This window comes from Protopterus annectens, chromosome 11.part0, assembly GCF_019279795.1.
Source record: "Protopterus annectens isolate FY-2018-M chromosome 11.part0, PAN1.0, whole genome shotgun sequence".
NCBI lineage: Eukaryota > Metazoa > Chordata > Ceratodontiformes > Protopteridae > Protopterus > Protopterus annectens.
This window is the reverse complement of record NC_056745.1, coordinates 943,702,807-943,730,329: the sequence shown is the minus strand read 5'-3', so window position 1 is coordinate 943,730,329 and position 27,523 is coordinate 943,702,807. Positions and strand designations below refer to the sequence as shown.

General features: G+C 38.6%; 1 protein-coding gene across 1 annotated transcript in view; it reads left to right on the top strand.

Moving 5' to 3' along the window:
- Window positions 1–10,510: 10,510 nt before the first annotated feature.
- Window positions 10,511–27,523, top strand: part of LOC122815008 (uncharacterized protein K02A2.6-like) — a 97,610-nt gene continuing 80,597 nt past the window's right edge. The window contains 1 exon segment of the mRNA XM_044087261.1: window positions 10,511–10,594. Coding sequence (XP_043943196.1) covers window positions 10,511–10,594 — 84 coding nt within the window.

The window sequence follows — 27,523 nt, the reverse complement described above, 5'->3', positions numbered from 1 at the left end:
ATGTCTGACTGAAGTGATGCTTTAAGGTTGGGAGACTCAGGGAACAAAACTGATACAAAAAGTGAAACAGTTTCATCTGACGTGAAGGCTTAAGTTGAGGTCATAGAGCATGACATTGAGATTCTGTCAACTAGCTGGGGTGGCCATTATCTAGATAATTCACAGAATGGGTGAAGAAATGTTGCCCTTGACTATGGACAGTGTTGGAAAGTGAATAAATACTTTGAGAAACTCCTGCTCATAGAAGATATAACCTAATTTGTGAAGGTAATGCCAAACAATATTTGGCAGGATCTCATTTTCTGTAAATGAGATCATTGGAGTAAAACAAACAGTTCTGACGTGGCAAAGCAATTAAAAGTACTAAAGGTACTAGATATTGCTGGGGTGTAGTGTTTGACAGGTGTTTTTAAGTACTGCATGAGAGATAGAGACAGCAACTCTAGACTAGTAAATTGGGATGTGGTCCCCATTTAAAAAATAAAGTACAAGACTGTGCTCTGTCTACAGAGGGGTCACAATGTTCATTCTTCTCAGGAAAGTCTACAACACTGTGCTGGAAAGAAACATCATGCAATAGTTGAACTTCCAGTTTGGAAGGATCAGTAGAGACTCCATCCTCCTATGGAAACAGTGGACAAGTTCTTTCTATTGGTTCTGAAACTAGCAGAAACATGGTTGCTCACAGCATGAGCCACATGTGCTTCATGGATCTGGAGAGGGCATATGATCTTTTCCAAAGAGTGCCTTACTTAGGGTGCTGCAATATTACAAGCCGGGTCTGGTCTTGTTACTGAAAGTCATTTAGTCACCTTGTTCATTGAGTGAGAGTTGTGTCTGCACTTTCATCATTTAGTCATTTATATTGAGTGAGTTTAGGACTGACAGATATGCGCCCCTTTTCCCCTTCTGCCCCTAATCTTCATGGAAGATGTTAGAGAACCATCAGAGTTTGGTTCAAGTGACTATGATCTTTGGTAAGTACTTGAGTAATGCACTGGTAAATGTGAAACTGGTAGAATGAAAATCAACACTTCCAAGTCAGAGGCCATGGTCCTGTCATGGTAAGCAATGAATTGCTTTTTATAGCTGAAAGGAGAACAGCTACCCAAGGCAGAAGAGTTTAAACATTTTGTCCAAGCGGGATTGCAGAAGAGTTTGGGAAAGTGACCAGCTTATGACCAATAGATGATTTCAATGGTGAAGTCAGGCTTACACACCATGACAGAGTGAGAAAATTGACAATCTAAGAGGCTGGTGGAGCTAAACTACTCCTTTTCAGCGTTGAAAAGAATTTATTGAGGTAGTTCGAGTAGCTGAAAGGATATCGTCTCTGGATGTCTCTCATGGAAGATTTATCACAGCCATCCTGCTGGGATGAGGATGTGAAGCTGATCCAGGACACTATGACTACATTTTTCATTTTGTCAGGGATCCTGCTGGATGATTTAGAGACTACTGTCAGTGATCGAGAAGTCTAGCCTGCTAGTTCAGCTTATTATCATTATGGCTCACACCAAGGCATGTGTCATAGAAACTGGAGGAGGAGATAAATGATATGACCTGTTTAAGGTTCATAGTTTCATAGGTAGGTACTAGGCTATTGGCCCTAGGGCCTATATAAGCTTAGCCAAAAAGGTAGTTTTCGCCAACCAAGAAAATAATTTTCCTGTGACCCTGTTGAGCAGAGCCACAGAGGTGATCTCCAGGGTGTATTTCCTTTTTCCCATTCAGTCATCAAAATTTTTCTTGAAGAGTGCTAATGAGGAGCTTTGTTTGATATAGATAGGTAGTTTGTTCCACAGTATGGGAAATCTCTGGGACAGCAATCTATCCCTTCAGCATGTTTTGCTTATTGTGGTGACAAGGTTTAGGTCCCTAGAGCATGTAGCTCAGAGAGATTGAGATTTCTTTAAGTGGAACATGTCCAACAGCTCTGGGTATGACATAGCTTTGTATGTTAGGCAGAGATTGTCTCGGAGTAGGCGATATGCAACGGAGCAAAGCTGGAGGTTTTTGAGACAGTCTGCTTAGGGCATCTGTTTGAGGCCAGTAATCCTCTTTGTGAGGTATTTCTGCAGGCTTTCTAGTTGTTCATAGGTTCATACTAGGCTATCTGCCCTAGGGCATTTATAAGCCTAGCCAGAGTGTGTTTGGCTTTCACCACCCATTTTAAATTAATTTTGCTATGCCTTTTTTTGAGGTTAGTATACTGTGCCTCTGTCTAACAGTGACACAGAAGTGATAGCCAGGGTAAACCTACGAACTCCCATCCACTCATCAAGATTCCTCTTGAAGAGAGTCAATGTGGGACTCTGCCTAACCTGGACTGGGATTTTATTCCAGAGTGAAGGGAGCCTCTGGGTTATGAATCTGTCCCTCCAGGATGTCCTATTTATTTCAGTGCTGAGGTTCAAGTCTCGGTAGCGTAGCTCGATGGGATTTGGATTTCCTGAGGTGCAGCATGTCCATTAATTCGGGTTGGACATGGCTTTATCGTCAGGCACAGATCGCCTCTGAGCAGGCAGTATGCCACTGAGTAGAGCTGGAGTTTCTTTAACTGGGCAGCATATGGCATCTGTTTGAGCCCTTTGATCCTCTTGATGAGGTACTTTTGGGGACTTTCCAGTTGCTGCAGGTGTCTGGTAAGGTACATCCCAAAAGGGGCATTGTACTCAATTATGGGCCTGATGAGGGATGAGTAAAGAGACGATGACCTCCTTGATCTAGATGTGAATCCCTTCATGATTAGGTGGGCTATATAAAATGTTTTTCTAACCACTTTGGCCACGTGGGTGTCAAATGAGTGATTGCTATCAACTTGGGTCCCCAGGTCCCTAATGACTTCTTCTGTACTTAATGGATTACCACCTATGTGGTAATTTGTGGGCACTTTGTTTTTGCCAAAGGGGATGACTATACACTTTTTGGCGTTTAGCTTGAGGCCATGGCTCTGGCACCAGTTGTCTGTTTCTATGAGGCCCTTTTGGAAGATGCTTGTGTTGGCTGGAGAGTTGGTTATGGTGCCCAGTTTGCAGTCATCTGCAAACTTGGTCAGCCACAGTCCTTCCGTGTTGGCCTGTACCGCCGAGAACTATATACCGAACAAGAGAGGTCCCAGGACTGAGCCTTGTGGGACACCACTTGTAACTGGTTTGGAGTCTGACATGGCTCCAGCAATTCTAACCATGTGGGTTCTGTCCTTGAGCCAGTTTGCAACCCATCTAGTGACATAGGGGTTTATATTTAAGCTGGTGAGCTTATCTATAATGCCCAAGTGCGGTATTGTATCGAAGGCTTTTGCGAGGTCCAGGTAGGCTGTGTGGACCACCTTCCCCTCGTCAATGGCCTTGGTGACTGTTTCAAAGAAATCAACCAGGTTTAAGAGGCAGGATCTGCCCTTAACAAAGCCAAACTGGGTAGGATCCAGTGTCTTTAGGTCCTCAATATCTTTATTTATGAGGTCCATGATGATCCTTTCCATAGCTTTGCAGACCAAGCTAGTCAGGCTTATGGGGCGATAGTTTCCAGGATCCGTTGAGGCACCACCTTTGTGGAGAGGGACCACTGTTGCTGTATGCCACTCTTTGGGTACATATCCTGTAGTAAGGCTAAGATTGAACAGTAGTTTTATGTTTGGGTTTAGGTCTTCTTGGAGTTCATGTAGGACGCAGCCCGGGACACCATCTGGTCCCACTGATGCTGTGTTTTTTGCTTTGGAGAGGCCGGCTCTTACCTGAGCATCTGAGATGTCAGGGGGGCAGCACTCTGTTGGGATAGATATTTGCCCTTTTGGTGGGGAGAGGGGGGAGAAGTTTGCACTGAACCTGTCAGCTAGGATGTTGGCAATGTCTGTGGGCTCGGTGTATTTTTTGTCATTTTGGACTAATTCTGAGCATATCTGGGAATTCCCACCCAGGTTCCTAACATAACTAAAGAAAGCCTTGTGATTATCCTTAGTGTCCTGTGCAATTTTTCTCTCAAAGCTGGCCTTAGACGATTTTATGAGTGCCCATAGTTTTTTGCTAATACTGATCAGAGATGCCTTCCCTTTTTGGGATTTTGCTCTATCATGTAGTAGCTTCCTCCTTCTATTGTATAGTTTGTTTATGGCTGGGGTCCACCAGACAGGACGTCTGCCTTTGGAGGATTGGGTCTTGGTTTTATTTGGGATTGCATGATCCATACATTCCTGAAGGTGTTCATAGAATGCGTTTATAAAGAATTCTGCGGTCTGGGCCGTATTTTCCACAGGCCCGGGGGCTTTGAAGGATTCCGCCTCGGTTTTGAGGCGTGTGAAATTTGCTTTAGAGAAGTTTTCACTGTGGTTTTCTGGGCAGGGGTGGGGTCGGGATGTGAATATCCAGTGAGATTAGTTTATGGTCTGATCTTACCAGTGAGGGATACACTTCTGGTCTGGAGCATAGTGTCCCCATGTTGGTGATGATCAGGTCCAGTATGTTTTCCCCTCTTGTGGGAGTGGTAACAAGTTGTTCCATAGCATTTGAGTTTATAAATTCTAGGAACCTTTGGGCTAGGGTGTTGGAGCTAGAGTAATGCTCCCAGTCTATCTTTGGGTAGTTGAAGTCGCCCAATATAATGGTGTTTGGAGAGACCTTCATATTTTCCAGTATTCTCAGGAAGGCCAAGTGGGGTTCCTGTGTTTGGGAGAGTGGTCTGTAGCAGGCTATAAACTGGAAGGCAGTTTTACCCACAGTTAGTTGCACATGGATAGTCTCTGATGCTTCGTGCTGTGCCACCAACCTGGAGGTGTGGGTATCTTTGACGAATATTGATACTCCCCCTCCTTTTGTGGTTCGGTCCAGTTTTGGGGCCGAAAAGCATGGTATGAGGTATAACCTGTTGTAGATGTCTTGTGAGTTACTTATCAAAAGGGGCATTGTACTTTATAATGGGTCTAATGAGTGATGAGTAGAGGGAAACAATGACCTTTTTTTTCCTGGATGAGAAACCTTTTGTGATGAGGTGTGCCACATAGAAGGATTTCCTGACTACTGTGGTGACGTGATTATCAAAGGAGAGACTACTGTCGACCTGTGTCCCAAGGTCTCTTATCACACTTTCGGTGTTAAGTAGACTACTACCTATGTAGTAGCTCATGGGTACAGAGTTTTTACCAAAGGGAATGACAATGCACTTTTTGGCATTGAGCTTGAGGACATGGCATCTGTCTCAGTGAAGCCCTTTGTAGATTGTCCACATCATTAGGAGTTTAAATTATGGTTCCTAGTTTGCAGTCATCTGTGAACTTCATTAGCCAAAGACCTTCTGTGTTAGCCTGTACTTGCCAAATTAGATACCAAACAGGAGAGGACCCAGGACTGAACCCTGTGGTACTCCACTTGTCACTGGTCTGAAGTCAGATTTGGAGTCTGCTACTTTCACAGTGTGGGTGCTGTCAGTGAGCCAGTTGGCAACCCATCTTGTGACATAGATATTTATGCCTAGTTTAGTGAGGTTGTCTATAATTCCAGAGTGAGGGATGATGTCAAAAGTCTTGGTGAGATCTATATAGGCTGTATGAACCACCTTACCCTCTATGGCTTTGGTGACTGCTTCAAAGAAGTCTATCAGGTTTAGTTGACATGATCTGCCTTTTACAAACCCAAACTGGGTGGGATCCAGAGTTTGGAGATTACCAATGTCTTTGTTTATAAGTTCCTTGATGATTTGTTCCATGGCGTTGCAGACCAGGCTCGTTAGGCTAATGGGGTGGTAGTTCCCAGGGTCCATGGTGGCTCCCCCTTTGTGGAGTGGGATAATCGACACTGTGCACCATTCAGTGGGCACAAAGCCTGAAGTGGGGCTATGATTGAACAAGGTGCTTAGGTGGGGTGCCAGTTCGTTCTGTAGTTCATGTAGAATGCAGCCTGGGATGTTGTAAGATCCCATGGATGCTATGTTCTTGGCTTTGGAGAGTGTGTTTTTTACCTGTGCAGCCGTGATGACAGGAACTTTGCATTCTTCCGGTATAGAGATGGGCCCTTTAAGGGGTGAGAGGAGGGTAAAGTTAGCACTGAATCTGTCTGCCAGGATGTTGGCAATATCAGTTGGTTCTGCATATTTAGTGCCATTGTGCTGTAATTCAGAGCAGATCTGAGTGTTGCCATTGAGATTCTTGACATAGCTATAGAATGCTTTGTGGTTGTCTTTAGAATCAGTGGAGATTTTGTTTTCTTAACTAGCTTTGGAGGATTTTATGAGGGATCTCAGCTTCTTACTGAGGCTGACCAGGGAGTTTCTCCAATCATGGGATTTTACTATTTTTTGCAACAGTTTCTTTCTTCTGTTGTAGAGTTTTTTATGGCAGGGGACCACCAGATTGGCTTCCTTTTTTTGGAGGATAGCATATTGGTTCTGTTAGGGATAGCACGATCCATGCACTCATGTAACTGCTTATAAAGTGCATCTGTGTAAGATTCAGCAGTCGTACTTCTATTGTCCGTCTGCATGTATGTTGTGAAGTTTTCCACTTCTGTCTTAAGAACCGTAAAGTTGGCTTTGGAGAAGTTTTTTACAGTGGTTTACCTAATTGGTGGGGGGGGTGAGGATGGGATGTGGATGTCTAGGGTGATTAGCTTGTGGTCAGATCTGACCAACAAGGAATTGACCTCTGGTGTGGAACACCGGTCGCCCATGTTGGTAATGACCACGTCTAGGATATTGCTTCCCCTGGTGGGGGTGTGGATAGGTTGATCCAATGCATTGGAATTTATGAATTCCAGAAAACATTGAGCAAAAGAGTTGGCACATGAGTAGTTTTCCCAGTTAATGGTGAGGTAGTTGAAATCACCCATTATTAGGGTGTTGGGTTGTATCCTAATATTTTCCAGTGTATCAAGAAATAAGGAGTGGGAATCCTGGGGCATGGTGGGGGGATCTGTAGCAAGTTACAATTTGGATTCCGGTCTTGCACAGAGTTAGTTGCACTAGGATAATCTCGGATGCATTATGCTGAGCAACTAGCCTGGAGGTGTGGATATCCTTAATGAATATGGACACGCCTCCACCTTTAGTGTTTTGGTCCAGGTTAGGTGGCCAAAACGTGTGGTATAAATTATAGCCTGGTAATGCCAGACGTGCTCTCTGGAGCCTTGAACCAGGTCTCTGTCACTGCACAAATGTCGATGTTCTTCATTTTAAGGAGTGCCCTGAGTGAATGCATTTTGAGGTTTAGACTTCTAGCATTGAGTAGCATTACCCTCAGATTTTTCTTGCTTGTACCTGTTACAGTGGTGAATTTTTCATTTGAACCTTGCCTAAAAAAGGCACTATAGGGGTGGCAAGTGCCTTAGCCAATATCTAGAATCCCAAGGGCGACAGGTGCAGGCCATGTCTGGCAAAGTATCATGGTCTGTCAATCATGTCATCCCAGGCAGACAGATACTGGATCCCCTTAGAATGACACCAGAAGCTTAGCCAATTGTTGAAGTCAATAAAGGTATAATTAATAATGTATTGTTTTTAGCCTCGCCCTACTGGCAGCAAGTGCCTTTCAGTTTATTTATGTGTGTGTGTGTGTGTGTGTGTGTGTGTGTGTGTGTGTGTGTGTGTGTGTGTGTGTGTATATATATATATATATATATATATATATATATATATATATATATATATATAGATATATATATATATATATATATGTGTGTGTGTGTGTGTGTGTGTGTGTGTGTATGTATGTATGTACACATGTATGATGATCATGGTAGTTTATTTGGTCAGAGCCCAATTTCAGCAGAGGCTTAGGGGAAAATGTTCCAAAAATTCAATAGCAGAATAGTAATAATAATGCAATTTACCCACAAAACTTTTAGGGAAGAAGTTATATGAAACAACACAGAAGCAATGTAATTCATTCATACATAATAGTTTTGTTATAGACATAGCAGTTTAATACAAGCAACATCCACAGTAATAACCCCTGTTTATTAAAAATAATATTTTTGAAATTTCAACTAAACTACATGGCAGATTATTTGTATACAAAGCAGGCACAAACATCCATTTGTATTCATGGAAAAGAACAAGGTCAGGATGTTGCTAAAGATTAGTATGTTAAGTATAAAAAATAATTAATTGGCATTACAATTATAAACAGAGTACAGCTAATAAACAAAGAGATGCTTGTATGTTAAGCATGATCTATTCTGCTAGGGAAATCCGTTAACATAGCTACAGCAACACTTGTCATATCTTAGATGCAGAAACTGCTTACATGGACTTACCATACTATATGTAGGATATAAATTTTACAGCAACATTTTTATTGGTTGAACATAATTTATGAAAAGGTAATACTGTTGTAAAGTAGTTCAGTGTTGGACACATGCCAGACATACCAAATCTATGTCTTTATTAATTGGCGTTGAACAAGGTGGTGATCAAATTCTGGGTAACATATGTGACTAAGAGAAAGGCAGTGGCATGTTTTAAACATGCACCCTGTGGCAAATCTGGCAATAATGGAGACCATTGGACTGCAGCGGTGTGTTTATGTGTTGCTTATAGTGTTATAGCAGCAGCATAGTATGACAGCTGTGTACTGCTGCTGCCCTAACATTATAAACTATCACATGCGATAATTTAACAAGTAAACAATCACTATCTGATGCTACCTGCAATATACACTTTTATGTAGAAAAGCTTAAAAGTTCTTGCTACCCTTGTCAAGCACTAAATGCTGCATGCCTCATAAACTGAGCATAAAACTAACAAAACATTTTTACAACTATCCAGTTTTGTAGAAGATATCTGATTTTTGTATAATATTTTTACCATGCCATTGGAATCTTCTGTTATTAGTGTTTTTTTTTTTTTTTTTAAGGTTACAGTTTAAAATGTCTTAGGTACAGATGTCGATGTCGATTCAATGTCGTCAGTCTATTCTAGCACTAGTTTAACTCGAGGTACTTTGATCGTGAGTCATCATGCTGTTGCTGGAAATACAGAGTAATACATGAAAATGTCTAAAAAATGGTAATTATACAATGTAGAATCATTACTATTCAAAAGTGAGCATGCTGATTTGACAGCCCAACCAGCATGCCCAATGTAAATTGAGCAGATACCAACAGAAAAAAGTCTGTCTGCTGAAGTACCATTGAATAGCGAGATTTCTATTGATATAAGCTCAATAACTGCCAGGGGAAAAGCAAATATGAGAAAACTCAAGTGCATTCTGCAAAACTAAAGAAGTAGATGCCTAGCTGATTATATTCATATTGTTAAGATGTCCCACATATATTTTTATATTTTTATTAAATAGTAAACAAAATGTAAAAACTAACAGAAACAGAGATGCTCTATTCTCTTACTTCTCTTGCACTGTGCTGATATACTGTGCAGGCATAAGGAACATAATTCCGATTTGCATGATCAGTACATTAGCAAAAGAAGACCTAAGTGCTGTTACACAAAGATTATATATTTATTTATTTTTTATTGCATTTGTTTACCAGGAAAGCCCACTGGGCCTAAAAGAGCCTATTTTCGGTGTAAGCCAGGAGAGAAAAGCTCCGAAAAGAACATAGATGCAGAAAAAAAGTAAATATTAATTGGTACAGAAGCAGAAACAGTTACACATAGTGGTTACAGTAATATATGCAGAATATATACATAAGTCAGGAATTTGGTAGGTCTGATTACAGTAACATATACAGAATGTATACATAAAAGCAGGAATTTAGTTGGTTGCCAGATTAATTCAGAGTGGTAAAAATGGAGATAAATTATTTTATTTATTTATTTTACATTTGTTTACCGGGATAGTCCAACTGGATACATGTCCATTTTCAGCGGAGACTCGGGGAGAAAATCTCCAAGTCACAGATACAAGCATAACAGACATAAACATAGCAGAAAATAAGAAGCATAGAAACTACAGAGGAGTTACATTATTCCATAGTCTGTTGACTAAGACAGGGTAGACGTTTTCTTCACATCAGGTAAATCATAAGAGATTAACAGTTTTTCATGCATTACAGCACCAGAGAAAACAGTACATACTTATATAGCACTACAATGTATCCAGCATGCATTATTGCAGTTTTCTACAAAGTTAAAATTAAGTAGCATCTTACAGGTATTGGCATAAACAGGCATTAGTTAAGTGAAAACTGTCTGGGTATCTATGTAGATTAATCTGGATTGGTGCAGGGGCAGAGCCAGTGACTTTTAATGTATTGTTTAAGGCCTTTTTTTAAAAGAGACCAAGAGAGGGTTCAAGTGTAAGGTTGGCTGGGAGTAAATTCCAAGCTTTGCCAACAATGTTGGTGAATAGTGAGTCTCCTGCCCAATTTCTAGCTCTTATTGTTTGAACTATTAGTTTGTTAGATGAACATAATGGGCTCTGGTTACAGTAGGGTTATGTAATGTTTCTAAGAGCAGGAGTATTTTCCGGGTGTGTGAGAATTTTGTGAGAAACTATGAGCTGGTTAAACTGAAGTAGGTTAGGGAACTCTAACCACCCTAGAAGCTCAAGGTTTTGTCAATGATGGGTCCTATACATAGAGTTAGTAGCAAAGTTGGCTATATGGTTGTAGCTGCAGATGAGTTTATTGATTTCAGTCTTGTTCAAGTTAGAGAGTATAGGAGAAGCATATGACAGGCTAGAAAGTAGGTGAGAGCGGGCTATAGTGGTACAGGCTAATGGGGTTAGAAAAGGTTTATTTCTGTATTGTCAGCCAAGCTTTTTGTTAACAGTTTTAATGGTTTTGTTTACATGCAAGTCAAATTTGAGATTATTGTCAATTATAACACCTAAGAGCTTAGTGCCGACATCTGGGAAAATAGAGGTATCATTATTGGATGATATGGAGAAAGAAAGAGGGGTGGATCAACTGGTAGGGGTGAAGAGTAGAAGTTTAGTTTTGTTAGGGTTTAGGATCAAGCATTTATTAGCTAACCAGGTTTCAATAGTATTAAATGTACTCTGGTAAGGTTTTGCAGGTCTGATGAGGAGGAGGCTGTACAGATAAGAGTGGAGTCATCTGCCTATTGGATGCAGGTGGCTCCTGGAATGGCTGTGTGAAGGTTATTAATAAAGATAGAAAAAAATCAGGGGACCCAAAATGGAGCCCTGAGGGACTCCAAGGGTGAGCGGTAGCAGTGCAGACAGTTTGTCCTGCCATAGAACTGCTTGTTTTCTTCCACTCAGATAGGATGTAAACCATTGAATAGTTTGTTTGTCCAGGGAGATGCCCTTTAGAGAGTGGATGAGTAATTGATGGTTGATCATATTGAAGGGCTTTGACAGGTCAAGAAAGAGGGCTGAGGAGAGCAAATTATCATTCTGGTTTAGGTTTATAGCATTGGTAAAGGAAAGGAGGGTGGTTGTGGTACTATGATATGGCCTGAAACCATGCTGAGAATTGGCCAGTAGATTATTCATAGTGAGATTTGGCTAGAGGTGAGAGAATGGCTATGGGCCTATAGTTGGATAATTCAGTTGAGCTACCCCCTTTGCGGAGAGGGATAACAAGCTATTTTCCATATGGTGGGGTTGAAGCATTCTGACAGGGTCCCATTGATCAGTATAGAGATGGGATATGCTACAACACCCACAGCTTTTTGAAGATACTCTGCAAGGAGAAGGTCTGTAGAAAGGGTGGTAGGTTTTAGTTTTTTGAGTAGTGATCGGATAAAAGTGGTAGAGTCAGGCTGAAAGTGAAAGACAGGATTTGAGGTGTTTGTGATTGAGGAAGGGAAGGGGCTAATTGGAATGAGCTGGTTAGCTAGGGTCTGGATTGTTTCGGTAAGAAAATTATTAAAGGCATTGACAATGTCATCAGGCGATTTTTGACTAGAGTTAGAGGGAACTGGTGTGGTAGATTGTCCTTGGTGTAGTAGTCGATTTAGGCCTGCCCAGAATTTTTGTGGATTATTTTGGAGTTTTTGTTGAAGGTTGGGATAGTATTTTTTTTTTCTGTTTATCAGAATGGATTTTTTGGCATAATTTCTGAGTTGGCGAAATTTAAGTTGATCTTAAGGGGATTTAGTTGCACACCAGTTTTCCCATACTTTATTTCTCAGTTTGATTTTAAACTTGGTTTCTTTAGAAAGCCATAGGTTCAAAGCTTCATAGGTAGGTACTAGGCTATTGGCCCTATGGACTATACAAGCCTAGCCAAAAAGGTACCCTGGCTTTCGCCACCCAAGAAAATGATTGTACCATTTAAGAACGGTAACCAGTTTCTTTCTTAAATAATATAATTGTATAGCAGCAATAACTCACTACTGGATGTAGGTATCAAAGGATTTACCTACAACTGGCTTTATTTATTCACTCAGGTTTCACCCTTAATAATCAAACCCTGCCAACTGTGGGTAAATCCTGTGATATCTACACTCAGTCTTGAGTAATCACTTCAGTATGCAACTGCTCAGTTCTTTACTTTGACCTTTGGGAGGCTATTCTTCTTATCCAGTCTGCACCTTTTTTTTTTTTCTTAGCAATTAATATCTGATTAAATCTACTTGTGGATTTATCTCACATGATTGAAATATTTGAGCAGAATATATCTTTCCTGAAGACTGTAATAGCAGAAATGAGTCTATGTTGCAAGAAAATAATTCCTAGAACAGGAACTTTCCAAGCAAAGATTTTAAGTATGGAATGACATACTAAATATTGCAAAACACTTAAAAGATGTTTATTATTAATGACACTTTACAATAAGTTGTGTGTCAAACTTGATCTTCATTTTTAAAATATAAAACCTATAAAGGATTTATCTGCTCATAATGAATTTTATCTCTCTGGACTAGGAACTGATGTCCACTTTGTTGTGTAGTTTTTTTTATAAAATATTCCATCTTTTATGATGCTTATTCATTTTTCAAAGCAGTGAAACTGCAGTCTGCTTTTACCTGGAACAGTACAGAAATTCATTTATCAGCTGATTTACCTGAATTTGTAAGAAAGAAAAAGACAGGTACTTTTACAATATGCTTAGTATCATAATGTTTATTTCCTTATAAAGTTTCCTGAGGCATTGCAGTTTGCATGCAGCGATAGCAAACTTTATACTAACTGTTCAAGTTAAGCAAACTTTTTTTTCTGTGACAGTAATCTAAAGGACTCAAACTATATTATTCTGTTTTATATCTAGTAAGAGATAAATTATTTCAATAGTCATCTATTTTTCTGGTAAGCTTTATTTTTATGATGTTAGTAAGTACCTTAACTATTTACACATATCCTTCTTTCTAAGTTTTAATATTACCAGTTTTTAATAGCTATTATTATATTATTATAGATCTTTAGAAGAAATCACATTTTCCAGTTTGCTTTCCTTGGGCAACTTGCACTTTTTACAATGTACCTCAATTCAGTGAATGCAATGAGGTAGCTTCAAATGCAAACATTTATATAATTATATTCTCTTTATTTTGCGTAAAGAAGTCTTTGGAATGTTATTGTTTAAGTGTGATTTTTCATTTTCTTTCACACCTAAAGTGGTATAATTGTATCCTTCCTTAAAAACTAAGTTTATCTTTATTTTGACTGGATGAGTGAGATTATTCTAATCAATATATTTTGCTAATACATACTGATTCTTTTTATATGACTGCTTTAAATATATATTTATAGTTCATGTTTTTATTCAAATAGTTAAAACCTTTGAGTTTGCAGTCTTAGAAGATAATATGGTTAGTATATGCAGAGTCTGGTATTTCAAACTATATCTCCTGAGCTTGGTGGTCTGAAATTTCCTGTTTCTTACACAATATAAATACAGGATATTTCTGTCCTTTCCTGGATATGTGGATGTGTTTAGCTTAGAGTTTAAATGTTATCTAAGATATTATTAAACTACGTCAGACATTTTCTTTTTTTTTTTTTCTTTTTTACAGACTGAAACGATTAACCTTTTTTTGTTTTCTATCACATATGAGGTTCCAGGTCTCATCCCTCTTTCAGATGAGTCATTTAATTGATGTATATGTGATAAGTACAGGACAGAAGTTTATTTTTCTGTGATTAAGCAGCGGTAAACAGTAAGAGCAGATTAAGTCCATTAAAATATAACAGTGTAGCCTAGATATGTGATTCTGCATTGTTTTCAGGAAAGATTTCAGCACATTGTTCAACAATACAGAAGGAGGAATCTATACAAAAAAAAACAATTTTAGCAGTCAGTGCACAGCTGAATGCTATAATTTAATGGTGCAGTTTAAATTGGAAGAGAATATTACAGCAATGCACAAGGCAGAAAACAAATCTGCCAGAAATGACACTGCTGGGTTAAAAATCCAACTATACAAGGGTCCCCAGCAATTGATAATAAAAAAGTACAGTACCCAAGAAAAATGTATCTCTGTTTCTACTCGTAACATGCCAGCTTCATACAGGCAGGTGCAATACCATGCTCATGGTGGTGGTGGTGGTGGTGGGGGGGGGGGGCTTAGCTATTGTTATTTATCATACGGGGAAGAAAATAAACTAAAATGCTAAGTTTTGCAGTACTGACTGTTTTTGCAGAGACATTGCTAGACTCATCTTGCAACAATCCAATATAATGGAAATAGAGTCTTTAAAAGGCATCAGTTAAGATCTGTGGAACAAAGCAACATTAAAATTACCTGGTCTGTGTTCCAATTTCCTTACATCCCATCAGTGAGAGACACAAAATCAAGTATTATGCTACAGTGCAGGCATATGAGAAAAAACATTCACTTTACATGCAGTAGTAATTATCATAAACAGGCATCTTCATCAGGCATACATCTGCTTCCAACATTTTGTCCCTTGTATTGGGACTAATACACCCAAGGTGCCAGCAGTCAAGTTAATAGCCAGCAGTCATTAATGCGCATTTACATGCATCTCATTATAACAATCCAGTTTAGTTCTTCAGCACTTTCTAACAGATTATTTTAATAGTACAGCTCATGGGAGAACAATAATGGAGTTCATTAAGAAACTTTACTTTGTTACTATGTATCAGTCCAAATTACTTGTTGATCATTGATACTATTGGCTCTGTAATAGTATATTATGAAAGAAGCAGCATAATAGTTATACATCCATGAAATTAAATTGAAGTAACACTACTTTGTATTAAATCCAAAAGACAGAATTAAAATATGAGAATTACTATTTTGTACTTTTTTTTCTAAGTATGCTTCCCATAGCCTTGTGATGCCTAGGTTATGTGTATACCAAAACAGAAAATGTAAACATATATCTTTACGGGGATAAGTGAAAAGTAATACACTGAAGTCAACATTTCAATGTACTGCTGTTGGTGTGAGTGCTTTATGAACTTTACTATATTTCACATTTACAGTATTACACCAAAGCAGGGTGCCAGAGCTGTGTTGGAAGTGAATTATGTGACAGTGGATCTTAATTTACACTATTATCTTATTTTATAAGTAAGCAATATGGCACCTGTGTGCTAGAAAAGCCAGATCCTTTCTCCACCCAGTTCTCGCCAGAGTCAATCAGATGGTATACATGCACCACATAGGGGAAACCAGTATATACTGCCATGATGGAGGGGAGGCAAACAGCATGCTTAAAGAACAACTGTGCTGTTTATGTCACTAGTCTTCAGAGGAAGGATTTCTAGCCACAGTTCGCAATGTGAATGGCACAGTTTACAAGAAAATATCGAAAGGATCCATCAGTGCTTCATGTGGTCCTGAATTGCCTTTTAATTAACTGGTTTATATTGTCAGACTCCATTGCAATGTGCAATGTAAAAAAGAAATTCTGCTACAAAATGACATTGTTGTTTTAAAGATCAGTGATAAGTAGCATAAAAAGGTTTGAGACAGTGCTGGGAAATGCATCCTCATACTCCTACAGAGTAAGAAAGCTGCATTTATGCACTCCTAACCACTACTGTGGAGCTTTAGGTTTTTCACTATAATACGACAGGCAGAGAAAAGTATTATAAGTCATAGCCTTTGATACTTTCTATGTTGTTGATACAAAGAGATTGCAGTCTATCTGCTAGAAATTGCTCACAATTGCTTATACAGCTCAGATATGTGGCATCAACAGGGTACATTGCAACAAAATAACACCAAGGCTATCTGAACAGTGTTTCAGTCCCCTTACACCAGTAAAGAGAAACTGAAAAATGCATCACTAAAACATATATGACATGTTAGCCTTAAACCAAATGAAAATTCACTATCCTGCTTTTCTTTCTGGTCTCCCAAAGTTATGAATGTCTGTTAAGTAAGCATTATGAGCCTTTACTACAACAGGATGTATTATGTTCTTCCTGCATTCCTTTATTTCAGTCGAGCGGGATTTACAGACCAACAAGAAACGCAGGCAACAAGGTCATACATGGTCTGTGTTAACAAATGCATGGTTTACCCCTTCCCTTCTGATTTGAATTTTTAATGCTAAAAACATCTTTTATTTGGCGTGTAACTTGTTGTTAAGGACCCTACTGGTAATTCCATATTTTATATCACGCACTAAAAATACCTGAACATGGCATGAGATAAAAGTAGACAAAAATCTAGCCTTTAATCTATACACTGATGTCCAGTCAAAGTGCCAGATATACTAAAAATCACTTTTAAGTCTTACACCTTCTCACCACTGAAGAATAGCTACAGCAATACATGTCCTTTAGTCCAGATTAGAGTATGTATTGTCTATCATACCCCTTCTCTGCCCACACAATTCCAATATACTAAAGACTACTGCAATCAAAATTCAGATGGTTACTCATTTGCCTAAGCCTGCTGACCACCACTGTTCAGCTTTACATATAACACTTGGTTAACAATCATATCCGGAGCCATGTGTTTAATCAAGACAATAACCTTTAAATTACAATGAACCATATTTGTCGCCTCTTAAAATTTCCTTTGAGAAGTCATGTCACCATACAATTCTTAAGAGTTGACTTTACCTTAACCTTTATAAAAAAAGTCTTCAGTAAAATAACTCCTGGTTTATGGAATAAAATGCCTGCTGAACTAAGAATTCTCAATAATCTCATACTATTTAATACTTAAGGGTGATATGACAAAGTAAACAAAGTGTGACTGCTTCAGAGCTTCAAGCTAAAATATCAAGCACTTATTTCCCAGATGCTAATACTGATGTTTCAGACTCCTCATTATTGCATAGTTGACTATATGTTAAATAGCTGGATGCATTATATCAATCTAAATATGTACCTATTTATTAATACATTAAACATATTGATATACTAGTTAAAAAAGTAAACTTTAATTCAATACGTATTCAGTATGTTTCAAATAAACCAATATACTTCTATAATGATCTTTACAACAGCTGTTCTTCCAGCAGTATTACAAACACACTCTACATATTACTTTCCATACTTTAAATGCTACACTACTTTTGATTTATTTTCTGATAGTTTTTACCTTTTCCACTATAGATCAATAATACCTATACACTTAAGATCACATGCAATCCTTATATTGCTATTTATCTGAAAATATGTTTCTTTATTTAATGTTTTTTTTGTATATTCCACTGCACTATATAACATGTATTTAATGATCAGTGATCTGATTTAATGATCAGACATCTGTACCAAATATTGTCATTTACTGCCATTTACTGATTCTTTGCCATGTGGTCAAGGTTATGGCTTAAAATGCTTATTGGACCAGTCCTCCTACCCAGTTAATGAATGTGAAAAATAAATAAATAAATACATAAATACATGACTAAAAAAATAAATACGATCAAGCAATAAATAAATAAACAAACAAACAACCAAACAGCGTCATGTTATCTGCCTGCTGAGGAATATTTAAGCAGAGCAAGACACACCAGTTTAAACTGGATGTGGAGTAACTGGCTGGTTCACGATTAGGTAAGTAGTATGAAAAGGCTGTATATCGCCACTATAATTATTTAATTTATACTCTGACTATATCATATTCCTATTAAATAATCAAATAGACAAATTGATGAACATCATATGGTCAAATCCATGTCATCAACAATTCCCATTGAACTATTCTGACTGAGATTGGGTTAAAGTAGGGATCAGGAAATGTGCCCTTTCCCCACTGTAGTGTGATCTCGAAGTTGGCTGTATAATTAGCAGAGGGTATGGGGGTACAGCTCCCCCTGCAAAAGCATTTTTTGTAGTGTATGCAGGTGTTGCCTTTGTTCTGAGTTTGTTTCAATGGACTGAATCGTTGATGATATGGGTTTGACCAAATGACATTCGAAGATTTGTCTGTTTGATTATTTGATAGGTATCCAACTATATCATATGAAATACTGGATTATATGAATCAGATGCTAGCATTAAATTGCCTAGAAAAATATTAACAATCTTATATATGTGGATGCTACCATTCAGATGACAGCAACTGAGGAAGAACCTCTCGATGGAGTTAAAAGAAGAAAGTGTTATGGTGCCTTCCTTCTTAGCATTAAATAATAATAATAATACATCATTTAGTCCTGTCAATCCCACATTTGTATTCTACATCTAATTTATGTAACCCTTTCTCTAGTGAGAGTAACTGCAGCCACCATCTGAGGGTTTTCTCTAGATATTCTATATATATATATATATATATATATATATATATATATATATATATATATATAGATAGATAGATATACACACACACACACACACACACACACACACACACACACATATATATATATATATATATATATATATATATATATATATATATGTGGGTCTACCTGATAATGCCGAAAGTCCACAGCGCCGACAACGAGAACACCGGAAGATCGACAACTGAGATAATCGACAGTTAAAAATCCCGACACTGAGAGCATTGACATGTTAAGGTAAGTGTGTGATAGTGACGGACTGTAGGGTTAGGGATGGATTAAGTGAGTTAGGGTTAAGGCGTGGGTCAGGTGAGTGTGTGATAGTGACAGATTTTAGGGTTGGGGCGGTTTAAGTGAGTTAGGGTTAGGGCGCGGGTTAGGTGAGTGTGCGATAGTGGCGGACCTTAGGGTTAGGGTTTGGGTTAAGGTTAGTGCATAGATAGTTGTGTATGTAAGGTTTAGTGTAGGTTTGTAAGGTTTTTGGTGTGCTTGTGTTGTGTGTGTGCTTTTTGGACAGGGGATTTGTTTTGTTTGTTGATTGTCAGGATTGTGGTTTGTCGGGCATGTGAAGTTTCGTGTTTTTGAACTTTTGGTTTTGTGGTGTCTCTGATTTCGTTGTCAGTGTTTTAGCATGTTGGTGTTATCAGGTAGACCCATATACATATATATATATATATATATATATATATATATATATATCGAGTGACAATTGACAACAAACTCAGATTTGACCAACACATAGCCACCACATTTAAGAAAGTTCACATCAAACTTGGCTCACTGTACAGAAGCAAGCCATTCCTCACTGACAATACCAGACTAGCCATATCCAGAACCTTCCTCCTCTCTACATTCCTATATGCTTTCCCCCTCTTTACCAACTTAAAAAAATCAGACTTAACCAAACTGGAAACTTGCTACAACAAAATAGCCCATTTCTTAGCCAACCTTCCCAAACAAACCCACCATTGTATTGCTCTACATAAATTATATTGGCTCAAGCTACCTAACCTTCTTTGTCTCGTCCAACTTAAATTCACACACAATATCATCTTCCATCCTGACAGTTGCCCATCCCTCGAAGAACTTGTTGTTCCCTACTCATGCCTACAATGTCTAAGACAGAAACTTTCTCACAGTAAACAAAGCTAACAACACTCACTCTGAAGCCCTATTCTCAAATCAAATAGCCAAATTATGGAACTCTCTACCCCACACCCTCCAAAACACACCTGAGTTTACCAGTTTTAAACTACTGTTTGAACATCTATCCAAGAACTGACATTGCTCCTGCGCTAAACCTGACTGACAAGATATCTATAACTCTTTCAACACACTGACCACTCTTTACCTCATTTTCTCCCTCTCCTCAGTGTTTATTGCTACTCAAAATATATATATAAAGAAAATCTCATTTGGTCATAACTATTGTTTAATATGTACACACTACTAACTTTATTTTTTCTCACAGTGATCTTCACTGAAATGCTTGTGTTTTTCTTTTTGAACCTGTATCTAGTTGAAAACTGTATTGAATACTACTTTGTATAGACTAACTAGAAGATATGTATTCTGCATCTTACTGTATGTATACTATTGTACTATCTAATTATTGTATATTGCTTGTATTTCTGTGGAGCTTTTCTCCTCAGGCCTCCACTAAAAATGGGCTTCTGGCCCAGTCGGACTTTCCTGGTAAACAAAAGTAAATAAATAAATATACGCTTCTCCCTGCATAACTCTCTTTTTCAGTTCTTGCATTTTAACACCTTTATTGAATTATCCCTTAAGACACAGGCAAACATACATTTGTATAAAAGAAAACAAAAAATGTTAACATGTTCACAGTTGCAAACATTATACATCACACAACTGCCTTTATACAATTATCATCAATCCAACATTACATAAATTGCTCGATTCCTGCCTTCTCTTAAACCTCACTCCTCCTCCAAACATTATTCTGGATGTCTTTTCCCAAAATTTCCATTTTGCTCTATGTAGTTTGCTTCTACCCTTTTCCAAAGATCACATTTCCTGTTTTTTTATCTATGTTACAATATTCAGTACTACTTCAGGTACAGTTGGTTTCAACTTTGATTTCAATTTTCTAGAAATTGCTGTTTTAGTAGCCACCAGAATTAAATGTAAAAAAAACCCTTATTATATCTAGGTGATTCATAGGTTTACTATTAAAATTTCGAACGGCACTCCATCGACTGTGCTATAGTCGGCAACGGAAGTTCGAAAACGTCCAATGTCGAAGTCAAAAAATCTAGGAACGGCTTTAACATGGGTTGAGGTAGGTGTTCAGTATTATTCTGAACTACAAACATCTCCCCTACCTCGACCCATGTTAAAACCCATTCCTAGATTGTTTTTTTGAGTTCGCAATTATCATTTTCGAACTTCCGTGTTCGACTATAGTACGGTCGACGGAGTGCCATTCAAAATTTTAATAGTAAACCGATTCATATCCTATATACCAGCTCAGAAAAGTAATTCCCTTAGTTACACCCATTTGATCACCCAATATTTCTGACAGAGTACTCTCTAGGGAATTTTTAAAGTCTACCAACTAATTACAGTCCCAAAACATGCTCCCACTTACTTTTTTCTTCCCCATCATACCTCAAATGCTTGCTATTTATCTCAAGAAAAATTCTTTGGAGTCTGCTTGGGCTATAAAAATACTAATGCAAAGGGGCGCTTCTTCTCAAGCAGCCCTGACTCTCTCCTTATAGCATAAATGATGTTTTTTCCCCAGTATGTATATATATATATAGGAAATTGCTCTTCCAGTTTGCCCCTGACTGCATGCATCCCTCCCTATCCCCCAAGACAGAAGAGCAGCTCATGGCCTTTTATCTATCCCTCCCTGCCTGGCTTCTTTAGAGCTGAGGCCACAGACTGAACCCCGGATTATAGTCAGGGCTTCACCTTTCGTGCCATGGCACCAGGCTTAAGTAATTAATTTTCCTGTTTTATTTTGTCGTTGTTCTTATGAAGTTTTTTCATTTATGGAGAACAGCTTTTCTTACACAGATTCACAAGCAGCTTCTGCTGTCTCATATGCAGTCCAGTGATAGGCATCAACATTCTTGATGACCACAAGCAAGTTCTTAAAAGCTGCATAGTTTCTCTTCTGGTGTTGCTTCTTTAAGATGTACTCTCATCTCTGTTTCCCTTTCCTTGATGACCAAGGACTTGTTTTGTGTTAGTGGACACCGGATTTGAAAATGTAATCCATCACACACACCACTGGAGCCACTTTCATAAGCTGTTTTCCTTGCCAAGGTTGCCCATGCCCATCCCCCACACCCAGAAACAGTATTTCCTGAAATGCAAAATATAATTATGTTGAAATTTGTTCAGGACCTGTTACTTTGTTTATACAAAGCTGTTTTATAATTTAGTTTACTTTCAATTTGAAAAGCAGTGGGAAGCACCAGTTACCTAAAACTGTTTGGATAATCATTTTTGTAAGAAAGTCAAGCCTTTTGCTCCCTTATAAATATTATGACAAACCTGTTGAAGAAAAGTCTGGTATACACTTAGTTTCTGTAAACCATTTTCCTTGATATATAATCATTTAGATTAAGTGCCATGCTTGCCAGTCTGCAAAGTCAAATGTTTTGATACCTGTCTGTGTTTAGATACTTGTTTCTAACCTGACAGTTCATTTTTGCTCAGAACCCAAATTATTTTTTTAAGATTATGCCACTCTTAGTGTATTTCCATTTGTTTAAAGACATTAAATGTAATGATACTTAAGAGCTCTTGTCATTGTATAAATTCTTGTCTATTATTTTGAGAAGAGATTAGAGGAAATAAAACATTTTATTTGATTAATATTGTAAGGGCAGCTTGTTTGGTAGAAAATTAAAATACTCAAATTTTGCCTGTAAATCAATAATCTGTTATTTTATTTTGAATCAATAAAGTATAGGCAGTAGCTTAAAATCACTTAAATAAAATGCATTTTTCATCCACTGTGATACTTGTGCTTATAAGCAGACTGTAGCCGGCTCACAGAAGGCATGACAGTACTTGAATTCAGTCCCCTAAATCACAGATGTGGCACATTTTCTTTAGAAATTAAAGTGTAATGAGCTCTACAGCTTTCATTTTTTTACAAGATCACAATAATTATTTATTTATTTGAATTGGTTAGCATGGGTAGAGCACTGATCAAGAATGATACATTTCAATTTCAGCCTGGGAAAATAAAAAGAAATTTTAAAGAAAATTAAATTAAAATAAAAGTTATATCTTTACATGCATATAATAGCATTTCTTATTTTAATGACAATGCTGTACATGTAGTACACATCATAAACAGTGATATGCACATAAGGCACAGACATAGATAGGCAATTAGGTAATAATTTGCAAAAATGAACAGCATAGTTGAGTGAGAGAAGGAAGGGATGGAATAAAGGGAATCATAGCTCACTTGTTTTATGTTTCACTGCCACGGTTTTGCTGTCAGATATCTACAAGATTTTTCAGTTGCAAAAGTTTTTGTGGATGTTATATTTTGCAACACATTTATTAGTTTTATCTACTTTCCTACCCGAAACTGTGATATTATATGTGGGGTAGATGGATGCAGGCCTCACTCTTTCCCAGATGATCTAGGTTCATTTACCAGCTTGGGCAACGGAGGAGATGGTGAGACAGAGCTGGCAGTAAACAATAGAGTTCAGACATCTTGAAGTAGGTTGTTTGTGTGTGTGTGTGTGTGTGTGTGTGTGTGTGTGTGTGTGTGTGTGTGTGTGTGTGTGTGTGTGTGTGTGTGTGTGTGTGTGTGTATGTGTTTGTATAAGACCTCTAACTATCCCATAGCAGGGCAATCACTACTGGGTCAGAACAGAGGTGTGCACACCTTGCAAGAAGGCAGGATGGCTTGGTCTGTCAAAGAGAGAGACTCACTCTAACTATGCATACTAAGTGTATGGAAACATACTCAAGAAGGCACCTAACACTGCAGGCATTGCAGTCAGCCTGCTGGCCAATGAGAGGAATGGAGACGTGAACACATTTTCATGCCTCTTCACAGGAAGGCAGCACCCATGATCCCCTTTTCTCATGTCATGTGTTATTTACATGCCAAAACATAAGCCGAATGAATAGATCAATGCAAAAAATGTGAAATCTGTGGAAGTAGGAAAATTAGGGATCAGAAAAAGCATTACAAAGTATGTTACTATCTTCTATTTAGATGCTAAACTTTTTCAAAAGCTAATCTAGTAATTTTTGGAACATTGTTGTGCAGTAAATAAAATACATTTGAATATTAGGTCTATAATATATCATCTTTCATTATGTTCAGTAGGTTTGCCCCATCAGTACCATTATATGTGTTTAATGATATAATTTGTGGATTGTGAGTTAGTTAAGATAAGCAGATTTACTAATGTGTGCTCATGTTATGCCACACAAGGAATCTTTATTGGCTGATATATGTATTTCCTGTTACAGATAATCCATACAGCAAGCCTTTGAAAAAAATCTGAAAAGGTTGTTTGCATTAATTGGAAAAACTAAGTTATTAATATTTAAGGACAAATTATGAAAAAACAAATATATGTGTGTGTGTGTGTGTGTGTGTGTGTGTGTGTGTGTGTGTGTGTGTGTGTGTGTGTGTGTGTGTGTGTGTGTGTGTGTGTGTGTGTGTGTGTGTGTGTGTGTGTGTGTGTGTGTAGGTTTATATTAAAAGACCGAAGAGGTGTTTTATCGAACACCTGTTGGTCGACACATAAAGAGCGAATGCACTAAAGCGCGAACATTCAAAACAGCAATTTCTTTCCCTGGGAAAGAAATTATTTGGCCATCCCTGTGTGTTTTCCCCTTTTCACACTGTAGTGCAATCTCAGAGTGGGTATATTTAGTTAGGGGTGTGTGGGGGGCACAGCCCCCCATGTTGGGGGGTATGGGAGGCAAAACCCCCCACGATGTTATGTTTGTAAGTGTGTGTGTGTGTGCTTGTGCTAGCGATTTCTTTCCCAGGGAAAGAAATTGCTGTTTTGAGCATTCACGCTTTAGGGCGTTCGCTCTTTATGCGTCGACCAAGAGGTGTTCGATGAAACAACTCTTTGATCTTTTAATATAGACCCTATATATATATATATATATATATATATATATATATATATATATATATATATATATATATCCATGAGTCAGAAACATGACAGCCATTGCAGCCAAGTCAATGCTGTTTACTATGCATGCATACATGCACAACAAGCTTTGAGAAAGGAGTGGTTTCTAACTCCTTTTCAAATTTCTGCTTTAAAAGCCCATGTTTGCACAGGCTTGCATGATGTGCAGCTCCACTAAGCTGGGGTAAACTATCACTTGTGTCAGAAAGTTTGCTCTTCAATGTTTCCCTTAGATCTTGCTAGTTTTCTTCTATCTTGCATTTAACTAGCTTATTCGCCTAGCACTTCATCTGGCTTCTTGTAGCAGTTATTGTAGCACACATAAGTGCTAATAGCACTAAAAGTCCTATAAGAAAACAGCTCCAGTACCTATTAATAATGACCATCCCTCCTGGCATGTCTAAAGGTCAGTTCCCTGTGCTTTCTCCTATTAACCTGGTGAACTTGGGTATTCTGAGGCAGTGTAGCAACTGCCTCATGTACACAGACAACCCTCTCCTCTTACCTCCCAACACTCAGACTTGTGAGAGATGCACTTATATATCCAAATTGGAAGACATGTACTCTCCAGCCAAGACTGGAATAGCTGGTCAAGAGGAGAATGTCAACACCTGCACCACACCACATGGAACACATAGTCCTCCAGAACACCCACCATCACAGTTCGCACATAAAAACACAAACCACACAACCACCTTCGTGGAGGCTCTCAGTAGAAATCTACCCAAACAGCAGAGACCTCCAAATCAGAAATGTACTTGACCACCACAACACAGCACAAATCACAAGACACATAGCTCACCTATACAGTGTGCCCCTCAACCTAAGCCCCTAAGGCAAAACAGCTTGCCCAATACACTAATCATAGGTGACTCGATAATGAGGCAGACTGATGTCCCACTCACTAGACTGAATAAGGAGAAGGTAACAGTCAGCTCTCTGTCGGGTACCAGGATCCGACACATAACACATGCACTCAGGTCACTCCACAACAAGTACAAGTATGAATCTGTCATTGTCCATATGGGTGTGAATGACCTGAGATGCACCTCCCCTGGACTACATGAAAATAGACATGGAGGAGCTTACAGATTATGTGGCCCAGGTGGGTATAACACTAGCCCTGAGCAGCATCCTACCATTGCCCAGAATTATACTGCAGTGCAAGCAGAAAATGATTGACTTCAACAATTGGCTAAGTTTCTGGTGTCATTCTAAGGGGATCAGTATCTGTCTGCTTGGGATGACATGATTGACAGTCCTCGATGCTTTCCAGAGACGGCCTGCATCTGTTATCCCTAGGTTTCCAGACACTGGCTAAGGCTCTTGCCACCCCTATAGTGCCTTTTTTAGGCGGTGTTCTAAAGACCAAATTACCACTGTAACAGCTACAAATAAATGCAATCTGAGGGTCATGCTGCTCAATGCTAGAAGTCTAAATCTCAAGATGCACTCACTCGAAGCACTCCTCAAAATGAAGAACATTGACATTTGTGCTGTAATGGAGACCTGGTTTAAAGCAGCAGAAAGCACCCCTGCACTACCAGGCTATAACTCATTCCCCACCTTTCGGCCCCAGAACATGGACCAAAGCTCCAAAGGTGGTGGAGTCTCCATAGTCATAAAGGATATGCACACATCCAGACTAGTAGCCCAGCATAACACATCAGAGATACTTCAGGTACAACTAACAGTGGGTAAGACAGTGATTCAGGTTGTAGCCTGCTATAAGTCCCCAACCATGTCCCAAGACTCTCACTCAATGTTCCTAAGCACCCTGGAAACTATTAGAGTCCAACTCAAAACTCTCATATGGGTGACGTCAACAACCCCTCCATCAACTGGAAAAATACTCATGCACCAATACACCTGTCCAGTGCTTCCTAGAATTCATTAATTCCACTGCGCTGGACCAGCTCATTCTTACCCCTACTAGAGGAAGCAACATCCTTGGCCTGGTTATTACTAACATGGGCAACCATTGCTCAACACCAATAGTCAATTCCTCCCTGGTTACATCCAACCACAAACTAATTACCATGGAAAGCCACATCTTACCCACATCACCAGCAAAGGTAACCACCTTGAAAAACTTCTCCAAAACTGCCTTTGGGGTCCTAAAAACAGAGGTGGCTAACTTCATGGCACCCATGCAAATGGAAAATACGTGCATGACCGCCGAATCATACACCAATGCACTGTAAGAACATAAACCCAACAGAACCAAGATGCTCTCCTCCAAAAAAAAGGAAGTCAATCTGGTGGTCCCCCGCCATTAATTAGCAAACTCTACAACAGAAGGAAGAAACTATTGCAGAAAAAAATGAAGTCCCAAGACGGGAAAAACTCCCTTATTAGCCTCAACAAAAAGTTGAGATCCCTCATCAAAACCTCTAAAGCTAGGTATGAAGGCAGACTTGTGGCAGACACTAAAAACAATAACAAAGCATACCTCCCAACCATACCAAATTACTCAGTTTTTAGCAAGTTTTGTGGTCCAAATAATGGGGTGACACAATTCCCGAGTGGCACCCCTTCATTTCTGAATTTTTCCTAGCTTTTTTTTTACTTTTATTTATTTTTTTTTTGCTTTTTGAGCTGACGTCATCACGTGCATGATGATGTCAGCTCCATCGGAGCTACCAGCCTATCAGAATTGAGCTCAAGGGCTCACTTGCACACTATTTGTTTATGTGTGCACACATTTCTGGCTGGCTGTTCAAATGGAGTGGGAGGGAAATAATCTTCTGGCTGCACTTGTAACAGCTTAGTTTATTTTGTATTA